The sequence below is a fragment of the Onychomys torridus genome, chromosome 2 (assembly GCF_903995425.1).
Source record: "Onychomys torridus chromosome 2, mOncTor1.1, whole genome shotgun sequence".
NCBI classification, from domain to species: Eukaryota; Metazoa; Chordata; class Mammalia; order Rodentia; family Cricetidae; genus Onychomys; species Onychomys torridus.
The window spans coordinates 134,025,486-134,038,985 of record NC_050444.1 but is presented as its reverse complement, the minus strand read 5'-3'; the positions used below and the strand labels follow the sequence as shown (position 1 = coordinate 134,038,985).

At 46.6% G+C, this 13,500-nt stretch overlaps 1 protein-coding gene and 1 pseudogene across 2 annotated transcripts in view; both read right to left on the bottom strand.

Moving 5' to 3' along the window:
- Positions 1-2,505: 2,505 nt before the first annotated feature.
- Positions 2,506-3,585, bottom strand: LOC118578575 (annotated as a pseudogene).
- A 1,270-nt stretch (positions 3,586-4,855) lies between these two features.
- Positions 4,856-13,500, bottom strand: part of Zmynd12 (zinc finger MYND-type containing 12) — a 24,666-nt gene continuing 16,021 nt past the window's right edge. For both annotated transcript variants that reach the window (XM_036179767.1, XM_036179768.1), the window contains exons 4-8: positions 13,286-13,455; positions 10,548-10,670; positions 9,405-9,516; positions 7,504-7,649; positions 4,856-5,160 (exon numbers count right to left, since the gene is read on the bottom strand). In XM_036179767.1, coding sequence (XP_036035660.1) covers positions 5,038-5,160; positions 7,504-7,649; positions 9,405-9,516; positions 10,548-10,670; positions 13,286-13,455 — 674 coding nt within the window. In that variant the 3' untranslated portion in view covers positions 4,856-5,037. The remainder of the gene's footprint in view (positions 5,161-7,503; positions 7,650-9,404; positions 9,517-10,547; positions 10,671-13,285; positions 13,456-13,500) is intronic.

The following is a 13,500-nucleotide window of genomic DNA, read 5'->3' as shown; positions in this document are numbered from 1 at the left end:
AGTATGTGTTTTTTGCTTGATATTGTTTGCATTTATTGTAATTCCAACTTATCTAGGTCATTATCCCTCATTACTCCTGGACAATATTTGATAACCATTTCTTTGTATATAGTCTTGTATTAGGTTAGAACCTTCTTATTTAGACAAAAGGGGGAGATGTAGTAGGTAGCTATCCCAGCCTTGGCCTATAAGTTCCAACCCCCATTGAGGCTTTGGTAATGGTCACGCATGCCCACAAGGCGGGGCTGAGGGAGGAAGCTGAAGACCCAGGATTGAGAGGAGAGGTCTCTCTTGGTTCTGGGACTCTGGACACAGGAGGTAGACCGAGCAGAGTTCTCCAGAGAACACCGCCGGACTGCGCCATACCTTTGCCAGACCCTACAACCTACCTATCCCTTCATTTGTAAGTTACCCCACAAAATAAACCTCCCTTTTAACTACGTGGAGTGGCCTTAATAATTTCACCAATATTTATTAGCTATTTTAAAACTTTTAAAATTGTACTTATTTATGCACTCATAGTGTGTGTGTGTGTGTGTGTGTGTGTGTGTGTGTGAACAGATGTGCATGCACATGCACATGCCATGGTGTACATATTGAGGAGTTGTGTACATAGAGGTGTTGTGATCACAGGAATTGGTTCCCTCCTTCCGCTATGTGGGTTTTTGGGACAGGACTTGGGTGGTCAGGTTTGGAGGCAAGTGCCTTTACATGCACCATCCCACCAGCCCCATCTCATTAGCCATTGAAACTGTACAGTTGGCATATGAACAAACATGAAATAAAATATGAATCTCTACCACATTGCCATTGATCTGATAGATATTAGGAGAGACATTATGTCACTTCATGTGACATAATGCTGCCATTCAACACTTCTCCATCATTTTTGAAACACTTTTATGCTAAATGTTTGTTTCATGTGAGCTCTTGTGCCTGAAAGATGTTCCTCACAGTCATTGTGAACATAGTCACTTCACTTCTGCCTGGAGCTGCAGTGGGACATGGCGAGCCTATGATTGCTGGGGCCATTTGGGTAAAATTATGGTCATCTGAGATCCTGAAGCACAGCACAGGTCCACAACATGTAACTAGTAACTAAAGTGTTAGATTGTAAGATGCAGATCAACTCCTCAGAATGAACTTTGCTCAACACAGGTTCCCAGACATGATGTAATTTGTAACAGCTCATGTGTGCTTGCAACAGAAAAAGAACCCCCACTCCCTTTCAGGGGTAATCCCTCATCTCCACCCTTGAAAACGTTATTTTTTGCTGCTGAAAATTTTAATACAAAGGAAAGCCACAATGATCTGGTAGGAAACTGAGATGGTCAGTTTCGGGGAGAGGGGGACAGTATCACCAGAGTGCTTGTTCTTTTCTACCTGGCTATAGTCTTTAGGGGTCAAGTAAACCACACTTGACAAAGCTCTTTGGAATTGGGATTATTTTCTGTATTGGTACATTACATATAAAAATAAAATACATTTTCATTGAGGAGGCAAAAGATGATGGCAAAAGATTTTCAGATTAATAAAGGAAAGAAAACCTCGGAATTTGCCATCAGCAGACCTTGTTATAGGAAATAGTAAATGATTCATCAGCGATGTGAGCCTAGATGGGAAGGATGACAAGTAAGAACACGAGGACTTTATGAAATAATAATAAGGGTATGTAAGGGTTTAAGGCTTACTTGAAATGAATGTCAGCATAGAAGTTGTGAGAAAGTAAATGTAGCTAAGATATTGTGAAGACTTTCTGTGTTGCAGGATAGATGATTCCTGAGTAAATTTTAAGTTTTCTTTTGTTTTCTAAGCTTCATTTAGGGCCCAGTGTGCTAGCACATGCCTTTCATCCCAGTACTAGGAGACAGACATTTGTGAGTTTGAGGCCAGTGTGGTCTTCATATAGAGTTCCATAGCAGCCAGGACTACATAGTGAGATCTTGTCTCATAAAAATGGGGAAAGCATTTTGTTTTTATTTTATTTATTCTGTGTGCCTGGGTGAGTGTACACTACATGCATGCCCTGCCTACAGAATCCAGAAGAGGGTGTTAGATCTCCCATTGCTAGAGTTACATACAGTTGTGAGAAGTCCTATAAGGGTGCTGGGAACTGAACCCAGCAGGTGCTCCTAACCACTGAACCATCTCATCTCTCCAGACCAGAATTTATTTATTTATTTATTTGTTTGTTTGTTTATTGGTTTTTTGAGACAGGGTTTCTCTGTGTAGCTTTGTGCCTTTCCTGGAACTCGCTTTGGAGACCAGGCTGACCTTGAATTCACGAAGTTCCACCTGCCTCTGCCTCCCCAGTGCTGAGATTAAAGGCGTATGCTGCTGCCGCCGCCGCCGCCACTACCACCCCCCACTCAGAATTTTTTTTTTCAGAATTTATTTTTATTTTTTTATTTTTCGAGACAGAATGTCATGTAACCCCAGTTGGCCTTAGACTTACTCTGTAGCTGAGGCTAACCTTGAACTTCTGATCCTCCTGAGTACTGGGATTACAAGTGTGGACCACCATGCTAGTTTATGTGGTGCTGAGGATCTGTCCCAGGGTTTCTGCAGACCAGGTAAGCACTCTACCACCATCTCTAGCCATGAGTTTAGATTTTTTATTTTATTTTATACTAGTATTTTTACTCAGGACAAAAAACAAGACATCTGCGTCACTTGCAGTATTGGTCAGCTTTCAATCTGGCTCTCCTGCCCAGAAGTGTCTACTGCAAAAATCCATCTTTCCAAGCCTTTTAAAGAAGTTTACTGCTGGCAGCGGTGGCACACACCTTTAATCCCAGCACTCAGAGGCAGAGCCAGGTGGATCTCTGTGAGTTCAAGGCCAGCCTGGTCTACAGAGCAAGATCCAGGACAGGCACCAAGACTACACGGAGAAACCATGTCTCGAAAAAAAACCAAAAAATAAAGGAGTTTACTATCTTCTTTGCTTATTTTGAGTTTGTGGCCTTGGAAGCTCTGAGATTTTGTCACATAGCAGAGTTCACAGTTTCAAATTCCCTTTGTCCTCTGGGATGCCATCTTTTCTCTGGGCTTCTCTTTGGATCTAATCTTAATTATTTTTTCTTCTGCTGCTGTTTTATTCTTGGCTTCTCTAGTGCCTGATTCATTGCATCTAATAAAGCAGCTATTTGAGGCCAGTAAAGCCATTTTCCCATCTAGAAACACTGGTCCCCATTGTGCTCAATTGCAACCAAAAGCCCAACAAGAAGTCCGTCTGAATCTACACCAAGATATTTTTCCATAGCCAGATTTCAGGGCAATTCTGGAATCAGACAATTCGACAGCATTCGACCCTCTAGAGGACAGGGCCCCTCATCCACTTCTCTGCATGGAACTCCCAGTATAAGAAGGCCATTGTCTAGTACATGGTATGGGCTCCTTTATCCATTTCAGTGCCAACGGCTCCTGAAATCTCCCTGAAGTTGGATACAGTCCCCAGATTCCGAAATGTCAAGTTGGGTTTCTGCGTCCTCTTCTTGTTCTCTCTCCTTCTCTTTGCCCTCTTTCTTTTTACTTGGTGCCCTTGAGCACAAGTTTGGTGGACTTCACCTAGGAGTATCCGGCCATGGTTTGGCACTCAGGTGGCAGCCCCTGGCAGAGTTCCCATAGGCTGGGAGGAGGAAGTGGAGAAGGATGGAGAATGGCTATAACGGTGGGAGTTGAGTTTAGATTTTGATAGGACTTAGCTAGGACTTAGCGATGAATGCTTACGTTTCTGAGGTAATCACTACAAACACAACAAACTGAAAGAGAGAGGAATAAAATACAATGAAACTTTTTTTTTAACTCACTGAGGAAAACAAGAAACAAACCAAATCCTGGTCATCACCAGTAGATTTTGTTTTATTTGTTTATAGGATAGCCTGTGTGTGTGTGTGTGTGTGTGTGTGTGTGTGTGTGTGTGTGTGTGTGTACATATGTATATGTTTGGCTATTGGTAGAGACCTGAGCTTTCTTTAGGCTTGTCTGTGTGTGAGGCCCCAGTCTGTCTTCTGCATGACAAGGTCTTTTTGTGTGTGTTGGAGGGGCAATGGGGGTGGGTGTATTGGTGAAACTATTAAGGCCATTCCACGTAGTTAAAGGGAGGTTTATTTTGTGGGGTAACTTACAAATGAAGGGATAGGTTGTAGGGTCTGGCAAAGGTATGGCACAGACCGGCAGTGTTCTCTGGAGAACTCTGCTCGGTCTACCCCCTATGTCCAGCGTCCCAGAACCAAGAGAGACCTCTCCTCTCGATCCTGGGTCTTCAGCTTCCTCCCTCTGCCCCGCCTTGTGGGCATGCGTGACCATTACCAAAGCCTCAATGGGGGTTGGAACTTCCAGGCCAAGGCTGGGATGGCTACCCACTACAGGGGAGTCTCCTCTAGACAGGACAGATGGCTTACACCTGTCAAATGGTCTCAGGCAGTGCTTTCTGGGACTCCCTTCCATGTACGCTTTGTCCTTGTTTCCTGTTTCATATCCTTTGTGTCCCTGTTCATTTTCACCACATTCTTTTCCTCTAAGTATATTGCTTTAATCCATTTGTTCATTCTTAACTGTCTTAAATTATTTTCTCAATGATTGCTCTAGGGATGATAATGGATTGTTTTTTCCCACAGTCTGCCTTTAGTTAATGCTAACTTAATTCCAAGGTCAGAGAAATTGTGTTCCAATATAATCTATTCCCTCACTTGGTGAAGGACTAGGAAGCACACATGGCTGGGCGCAGGGGCAGGGCACGCTGCGCTTCCAGGGAACATGATGAACTGTTTATAGTTTAATTACAGCACCATTTTAGCCATGTAACTATACATTACCCAGAGCCATACAAAGTCACAATTAGCCAAGGGCAAGGTCATGATAAACAACAGCTTTATTGACTACTGTGCCCAAAGCTCTATATATCACATGCTAATAGGATCACAGTCCCTCAGGAAGTTCCAGGGGAGGAGTGAAGGCAAGCTAGAGGACCTCTGAGCAGCTCTGAGGAAAGCATCCGTCAGTCCACAGCCCCCAGGCACCACCAGCCCTGGCCCTCTAGGTGATGGGCTGATCTTCCTCGGTTGAGATGATAGTCAGTAACTCTTGAGTAACCCTTTGCTCCTGCACACTGAGATACTCTTCAGCTAGACTGAGAGCTCTCGTGGCGTGTTCCTTTGCCTGAAACAGAATTTCAGTGGTAAGTGGAAGTCGTCCCAGGAAAGAATATCAATAAGAAACTCAATTTGTGTTTAGCTCAGAAACCGGGGAGGGAACTGGTCACCTTCTCTCGATAGCCACTGAGCTCCATGGAAAGTTCACAGACAGGTACACCTCCTCAGGAGAGTGAGAGCTGGGGAGGGTTTCCAGCCAGGGACCAGAGTTAGGAGGCAGAGAGGTCTCCTCTGGTGTCACAAGATTATCCCAGAGACGCTGGGGCCCAGAGGCTCCATGGGATCTGTATCTCAGGGTAGTCTCTGTCTCCTATTTTCTCCACCCTTTCTTCTAAACACTGTTGACTGAGTAGCTGTCCTGACCAACTATACACAGAAGTCCATGTCCTTGTGCAGGAAAGACAGTAAACACAGTGAATAATAAAACATGATGGTACTGTTTTTATTTTTTTGAGACAGGCTTTTTCATAGCCCAGGCTGGTCTCAAACTGACTGTGTAGCTGAGGATGAACTTGAACTTCTGCTCCTGCTGTCTCTTCCTCCTGAGTGCTCAGACTACATGTGTGTACTACCACATCCATGTTTATGACAGAATCTTAAGCAGAAATGTATGCCAAAGAACCAAAGAGAGTAGAAAAGAGGTATTGGAAGTATTGGTGGTGGTAGTGGATGTCCTGGTTGTTTTTGTTTGTTTGTTTTTTCCTTTTGAGGCAGGGTTCTTCTGTGTAGCCCTGGCTGTCCTGGAACTCACTCTGTAGACCAAACTGGCCTCGAACTCACAAAGATCCACCTGCCTCTGCCTCCCAAGTGCTGGGATTAAAGGTGTGCACCACCACTGCCCGGCTTTTCTGGCTAATTTTTATTGTAGACTTGACACAACCTAGAGTCACCTGGGAAGGGAGAAGCTCATTTGAAGAGTTGCTGTGATCAGACTGATCTGTGGCCATGTCTATGAGTCTTGATTGTGATCTAGGGGCGGGTGGGGGGAGCCCAGCTCACTATGGGCGGCACCATCCCTGAGCCAGTAAGCATCATTCCTCCATGGCTTCTGCTTCAGTTCTTAGCCTGACTTCCCTCACTGATGGACCGTGAGCCGGAAGTGTAAGTGGACACAACCCTCTCCTCGCCCCCAGGTTGCCTTTGGTCGCGGTGTTTATCACAGCAAGAACAGTCAAAGGAGGAGGGTGGGACCAGAGGGCGGGACCACAGCTTTAGACAGAGAAGAAAGACATGGAGGAAATGGGTGATGAGTCTCCAGGTACAGACCGGCCTTTTTTGTCTACACACCTGCAGGAGACCTAACATCCTTAGCATGCTTTGGAGTAATGACTTCCCCCTAAAATGGACCCTGACCTGTAGAAAAGAGGTTTTAGACAATGGTAATGTGAAAACTCTCTGGAAATATTTTCCTAGTCTCTATTTCTCCCAGAATTCCGGGATTAGCACCCCTCTTCTGTGCTCCCACAGTACCATGAGCTTTGCCATCACTCTCTTATGACTAGACTGAGCTGCCCCAGACCCAGTGCTTTACAAAAGTTCTAGAAGGAAGAGAGGGAGGGAGGGAGGGAGGGAGGGAGGGAGGGAGGGAGGGAGGGAGGGAAGGAGGGAGGGAGGGTGTGAGGAGGCAGTGTGGAGTTCTCCATGTTGCCCACATGCACTTCTGTTCTATTTTTCTTTATAGCACTTTTTACCGTCTGAGGTGATATTATACATTTACATGTCTGTCTGATTAGGGTAGCTTCCCTTTCTCCAGAAGTCCCAAGTTCTACAGAGAAGTAACTAACTTGTTTGCCTATCTGCTACTGTCTGCTCCATTCTTGACAGAAAGCCTTTCAAGTGGTAGATGCTTGATAAATACTTGAATGGACAAATCAATCAGTAGCCTGAGATAGACCACTTACACACATATAACACATTGAAAAAATAATCAAGCCTTTCTTTGCCTCAGTTTCCTTATCTATAAAGAAGGGGTGAGAATTAAACATGTAATGGGCTTCAGCCAGTGTCTGGCCTCCTTTTTAACTGCTGAGTGGCAGTTCCTGTCTGCCTAAATCCCCACAGCAACAGGGAGCTAGGACGCAGCGGCCACTACAGTCTCCACCTGCATCTTTAGAACCTTCCTGGATGCCGCAGGTTTCCGTGCACTACCCCCCACCCCCACCCCATTCAGTTCATCCACACAGCCCTGCAAATGCCCCCAAGAGAAGAAATCCTGGAGTTCATCACACAACCGGCCTGGCAATGTTATAGGCAGAAAGCTTACCCTGAAGGTAGCGGGCAAGACCTAGCTGAACTGAACTGCTCGAGGCTTGGCTATCTCTGTCTAGGCAGCTTCTCTGGGGAAGCTTACCTTTGAAGGCTCCAGCATCAGATAGTAAAGTATGCTCAGGGTCTTCAGAACAAGGACGGTTTTTTGGGGGGTTTTGCTGGAAGTAGCTTCTCGAATGCTCAAGACTGAAGTTAGGATCCGAATGGCCTCTGCTTCCTGGGCTTCATCTGCATTGGAAGAGGAGGAAAGGCCCACAGACCTCAGAGGCTGGTGGGGGTTGGGGATGGGGGAAGCTCAGTGGCTTAGAGGCTTGGTGGGTAAGAAAGCTTGCTGTGTGAGCACAAGGACCTGAGTTCAGAGCCAGGCAGTCATGTAAAAACCAGGTATGGGGCTGGAGAGATGGCTTAGTGGTTAAAGAACACTAGTTGTTCTTCCAGAGGTCCTGAGTTCAAATCCCAGCAATCACATGGTGCCTCACAACCATTTGTAATGAGATTTGGTGCCCTCTTCTGGTATACAGACAGACTGTATACATAATAAACAAATAAGAAAAAACAAAAACAAAAACAAAAACAGGTATGGCTGTTTGGCTTGTACCCAGTGGCTGGGCAGGAACAGAAACAGGCTTGCTGGAGCTGGCTACATAGGGCATGCTGCATTTGTGTATACACACACACACACACACACACACACACACACACACACACACACACGCCCTTGTCCTAGACACTCCTGCTGCAGCCTCCTCACGGGGGTTCCAGGAGTCAGGGAAGTAGGACAGCTTGTACAGCTCTCCAGCTCGTCTACCAGGTCAGTATCGGAGTGACCACAGCCCCCAGAGTCGCTAAGGTTTCTATTTCAGAGGCTGACATCTCTGAAAGGCAGACTCCTTGGGACCCATCAGCCACGGCCCCAGTTGCAGCTGCCTAGTTCCTCCCACCAAGGTCAAAGACAGCTGACCTACAACAGCCTGACTGTCCCCACTGAATCTGCTTATTTCCCCCAAGATCTTTTCCTTGTTTTATTGAAATATGCTATTAGACTTGCTATGTAGCCCAGGCTGGCCTTGATCGTCTATCCCCCTGCTTCTACCTCTGGGTGCTGGGATTATGGATGATCCATAATCCCAAAAACTTCCCAGAGGTTTTTGTTCCTTTGTTGATTATTATGGGCCTGCACTTAAGAGCATATATTTAAGTGATAAGATTAAAGAAAAAGGCAAAAGGACATACCCATGATGCTAAGCATGGCTGCCCATGCATGGCTATGTTTCTACTATAATGGGAACTGTGTTCCTGATGAGAAAAATGAATAAACTTACTAAATGTCTACTCTTTATCTCACAATCTCGCCTTCAAAGTCGCCCTTCCCGTGTCGCCCGCCAGTCTTTAACCCTTGTCTGGGACTCCTGTCAGAGTCTGTGCTTGCGGAATGTCCTTTCGCTGCTGCAGACGGGCTGTGTCACCTGCCCTGGGGTAGCTTTTGAGTAGGAACTAGGTCTCCCAGCTCTTTACCCTCTCAGAGGGCATGGCCCCACCAGTGCCACCCAACATGCAGCCCTTTGCAGGCCTGAGGATGAGATGGATCAAGTCTGGCCCAGGAGGATCAGGGGGGTTCAACAAGGTGACTTCTGCACAGAACGTCCCTGGGCTTATGTATGGACCATGGAGGCACAACGAAGAAGAAACCACCAGGGTCTAATGGGGATCCCCTTTGCTCTAAGTCTGCCCTTATCAGCCTCCTGAGGATTGTGTGATATGGCGGGAGTCTGAACTTTTTCTGATACTGGTACAAGCTCTTTGAGCCCATTTTTCTCTCCAGCTGCAAAATGAGGACGGTGGCACCAGTGGGCACCATTGGGCACTGATGGGCACCGATGGGCACCAATGGGCACCAATGGGCTCTGTGAGAACACACAGAGTCAAGACCTGAGTGTTGGGGGGAAAGCCATTGTGCTACTTGCCAGGAGACCTGCCACTTACCCAGGCCGGTGTCATTCACAAATTGTTTGCCCAGTAAGTCTGTTTGTTGGGAACGAGCCAGTAAGAGGGTTTGATAGTGACCATTCAAATATGTATGCCAGATCTCCGAGACCTGTTGGGAGAGCAGGGCGATCAGACCAGCAGGTCAGGGCCAGCCACAGGCCAGCCAGGTGGGAACCTGCTGTTCAAGGCCAGGTTTCCTGAGTCTAGAAGCCCTCACACTGTGCATGGGAGCAGAGGGAGCCCTAGGAGTCCAGTGTGTAAGACAAGGGCTGGGCAAGCCCATCAGGGGTAGCCGGCCAGGGTCTCAGGTAAATGGCTACCATTAGGAAGCACATACTCACTACTCCCATTTACATGTGAATAAACTCTGGCTTAGAAAAGTTACCAACACACTTAACTTTTGGAAATAGCTGACAAATGGCACAGCTTGGCTCCATACTCAGGTCTGACTGACTCCAAAATTCATTGGGTTCAGGTACACCAAAATGCTATTTTTTTTTTCAAGACAGGGTTTCTCTGTATCCTGGCTGTCCTGGAACTTGCGCTGTAAACCAGACTGGCCTCAAACTCAGAGATCCCACTGCTTCTGTCTCCCGAGTGCTGGGAATAAAGGTGTGCACCACCACTGCCCGGCCCAAAAAAGCCTTTTTCTACGAAATGGTTCTAAAATAGAAATCCAGAGTCACAGTATAATAGCCTATACCAGAGGCATTTTCATATATTGGAAAGTTTTTACAAAAGAGTTGGTGGGGGCAGGAGAGACAGCTCAGTGGATAAAGTGCTTGCTGTGTGGGCATGAGGACCTGAGTTCAGATCCCAGCACCCACTGAACACAAGACATGTACTGGGTGGTGGCAGAACATGCCTGGGTGCCACAACACACATGTGGAGGTCAGTGGACAACTTTTAGGAGGCAGTTCTCTCCTCCCACCATGTGGGTCCTGGGTCAAACTCAGGGAAGTTCCTTCCTTCCATAGGACTGTCTTGCTGGCTGTGTGACAGGGTATGACAGAGCCTGTCATAAGCTCTGCTTCTCTGTGAATCACTCTGCAGATGCTAAGGATTAGCCATTTTAGCACTAGAGAAAGGAGAAAGTGAAGGACTCGGAGGGTTAGGCTGTATAACCTGATGCAAGCTCACCTTTGTGTACAGTGTGTCTGCCAGCTCCACTTTGTTAAGACCATGGAAGATATTGGCCAGGTGGAAGTAGCCTCCTGAGGTCCTGATGTCTTCTGTTCCAAATGCACAACTGGCAAAATAAATCTATTGTGGGGGGAAGAGAAAGGGCGCTTGAGTTCCCCCGGGAAACCAAGGGAACAATGGAGGGCTTGTGTCCAGAATGCACAGAAAAAGACATTTACTATAGCCTGATGTGAAAGTGGACTAGGGACCCGAGAAGACACTCCTCCAAAAGATACATGGATGGCTAATCAGCATGTGACAAATGCTGTAACTGCCAGTCATTCGAGAGATGCAGGAAAAAATCACAACGCTCTTACCGCTCGCTCCTCATAGCCAGGATGATGGCTCTCTCCAAAAAGAGAAACCGGCAAGCCTGGGAGGAAATAAAAGCCCCAGACATGGCTAAGAGGGATGGGGAATGGTGCAGCCTCCAGGTAGTGGCCAGGCGGGTCTTCAAAAGACTAAATATTAACTGTGGAGCTGCTGTGGGGCGCAGGTATTCCTCCACTGGGTACCTTCCCAAGAGAGGTGTGTGTGTGTGTGTGTGTGTGTGTCCATGGAGAGACTGGTTCACAAACATCTGTCACAGCTATTCATAACAGCCCCAGAGCAGAAACACCCATCATCTCAAGAGTGGGTAAATAACCTGTGGCCCAGACAGAGTGGACAGGTCCTTGACAATACAAGGGACCAGCTGCTGATCATATAGCAACACGGATGGACTCCAAATGCTATGCGAGGTGAGAGGAGTCAGACTCTCCCTTTACAAAGAGTCTGTGGAGGGCTGGAGAGGCGGCTCAGAGGTTAAGAGTTCCGACTGCTCTTCCAGAGGTCCTGAGTTCAATTCCCAGCGACCACATGATGGCTCACAACCATCTATATTTAGATCTGGTGCCCTCTTCGGAATGCAGACAGAATAATAAATAAATAATCTTAAAAAAAAAAAAAAAAGAGTCTGTGGAGACCGAGACTGGCCACCTGGGGCTGGGATTTGAATGGAAAATGAGCACAGATGGAGACGAGGGGGTTCTTTGGAGTGGTGGAAATGTTCCAAAACTCAATTGTGCTGCTGGTTGTGCAGCTCTGTGAATGCACTAAGACTTACTGAAGTGTACACATGAAGACGGGTGTTTCTGTAGTTTATATCCATGAAGTGTGTGTGAAAGAAGAACATCTGGGTTTGATGTCAAAATCTGCAATCCCAGCACTCAGGAGGCTGAAGCAGGAGGATGGTGAGTTCAAGATCAACCTGAAGTTTTTAATAAGACCTTGTCTCACAAAACATATCTAGAGACAGGTGTGGCATGTACCTTAATCCTAGCACTTGAGAGGCAGAAGCAGGTGGACCTCTATGAGTTTAAGGTCAGCTGGTATACATAGTGAGACCCTGTCCAAAAGAAATACAAACAATCCCAGCACTTGGGAGGCAGAGGCAGGCGGATCTCTGTGAGTTCGAGGCCAGCCTGGTCTACAGAGCGAGATCCAGGAAAGGTGCAAAGCTACACAGACAAACCCTGTCTAGAAAAACCAAAACAAAAACAAAAAAAAAAAGAAATACAAACAAAGAAAAAAGACAAATATATGTGTGTGTAGATAGAAAGATAGATAGATAGATAGATAGATAGATAGATAGATAGATAGATAGCTTATGGTTGAGGATTTAGTCCAGTGGTCCCCGGTGCTGAAGTGTGTGTGTGTGTGTGTGTGTGTGTGTCTGTCTGTCTGTCTGTGTGTGTCTGTGTGTGTGTGTCTGTCTACTGTGTGTGTGTGTGTGTGTGTGTGTGTGTGTGTATCTGTCTGTCTGTCTATCTGTGTGTCTGTGTGTCTGTCTCTCTGTGTGTGTATGCGCACCCATGATTCCCCCACTGGATCTCCCAGCCTCCTCTCCCCAGCTGTGCCTCCCACTCTTTAGTCCCTAGCAAAGTCACACAGCAATGGCACCCAGGATGACCATGGAGGTCAGTCTCCCAGGGCAGAGAGTTGCACAGAAAATGGCCTTGAGATTCAGGGAATCGTCTAAGGCAAGTGCAAAGGCAGGCGACCAAAGGGAAAGGTGTGTGCGTGGAGGAGAGTGAGCGGAGACACTACAGAAAGACCCCGTGGAGATTACAGGGAGACCCAACCTGGAATTCGGGCGCAGGGACTCTGTCTGATAATACTTTCCTCTCCAAATACTCTATGAGGAACTCCCTAACTTGAGAAGAGCAGCTCATCACTCTTCCTGTCTAACATTTGCAGTTTTATAGATTGTAAGTACTTTCTCATAGATCCAGCTCATTTAAATTTAATAACCACAGGCTGAAGAAGTGATGTTAATGTTATTTTAACAAAGAACCACAAAGTCCAGCGCATACAGTCTTGTATCATTAATCTCTGCAATGCACTGATGTGGTTGTGTCTTACATGTGGAAGAAAGGTTAACTAATTTGTCACAGAACCAGCAGAGCTGGGGACAGAAGCACAGCCAGTGTGCAGCTCTCTTCAGAGACAACTGAGGGATGGGGAAGGTGGGGCCTGGCCACATTTGCACAGCCAGGAAGTAGAAGCGTTTGAACCAGGGTCATTAGAACTGAGTTCTTGCTGCGACTCTCGAATGGTCAGTATGAGCAGTAAGTCTTAGAGAAATGCTCAGTTAAAGAAACACTGAACAGAACTGCCCTTGGAAGTATCCAGGGTTTTTAAGTAAACTCACTCACATCATTAGCCAGATGGTAACGGGCTTCCTCGTGGTTGTTCTTGGCTATGTAGAGAAGGCCCAGGTTCCGGTGCAGTAAAGAGTGTGTGGCATTACTACAGTCAGTTGACTTGAGGACTGTCCACCGGGCTTGGGATAGATATTCTTCAGCCTGCACTATCCGGCCCAGACCTGCCAAAAATCAGTTATAAAAGATGTTATAAGCCAGGCAGAGTA